The sequence below is a fragment of the Loa loa genome (assembly GCF_000183805.2).
Source record: "Loa loa unplaced genomic scaffold supercont3.4569, whole genome shotgun sequence".
In the NCBI taxonomy this organism is placed as follows: domain Eukaryota; kingdom Metazoa; phylum Nematoda; class Chromadorea; order Rhabditida; family Onchocercidae; genus Loa; species Loa loa.
The window spans coordinates 1-732 of record NW_018112745.1 but is presented as its reverse complement, the minus strand read 5'-3'; the positions used below and the strand labels follow the sequence as shown (position 1 = coordinate 732).

The window sequence follows — 732 nt, the reverse complement described above, 5'->3', positions numbered from 1 at the left end:
CGGTATGAATCCTCATATGTTTATGCAAATTCCCTTTCTGGGTGAAATTCATCCCACAATTCGAACAATTGTACGGTTTCTCACCGGTATGAATCCTCATATGTTTATGCAAATTCCCTTTCTCGGCGAAATTCCTCGTGCATTCCGGACAAGAAAACGGCTTCTCACCGGTATGAGTCCTTATATGTCTACGTAAATCCGATGGCGCAGTGAACCTCTGCGGGCATGTTTCGCATTTGAACCGCTTTTCATCCGTGTGAGTCGAACGCTCTGGATGCTTTCTTTTGATGTTACCTTTGTTTCCTTTGGACTGTTTCCTTTCGATTGTTTGGATGTTGGACGTTTCATTTTTGATATCTCTCGTTGGACGTTTCATTTTTGATACCTCTTAAGCCACTTTTTCTTCGGCATATTTCCTATACTTGTTTGTTCCCTTCTCACTTCTTGAATTGGTGCGTTCAACGAGCTTGCGTCATTCTGATCAATTTCGTTGAATTCTATTTGTTCCTCTCTCACATAAGGCGCTGATAGATCTGACGGTCCAATCCGTCGTTCATACATTCCTGACATTGATAAATCCAACGGTTCTTTTTTGTGGTTCCTCAAATTATACGAAACTATCAAGTTCGAACTGCGTTAAAATTTTAAAACTTTAGAAATATTGCAGCGTTATCTTCTATTCTCTAACTTTAAATGAACTTACGATAGTTTGAGTGTCACTCAATTGGAAAA

At 39.6% G+C, this 732-nt stretch overlaps 1 protein-coding gene across 1 annotated transcript; it reads right to left on the bottom strand.

The window, feature by feature from the left end:
- Positions 1 to 59: 59 nt before the first annotated feature.
- Positions 60 to 561, bottom strand: LOAG_19284 (zinc finger protein; the record flags this gene model as incomplete). Its single annotated transcript, XM_020451935.1, has 2 exons — positions 60 to 387; positions 423 to 561. Coding segments are annotated over 2 exons (465 nt in total), but the record flags the coding sequence as incomplete, so codon positions are not given.
- Positions 562 to 732: the final 171 nt, after the last annotated feature.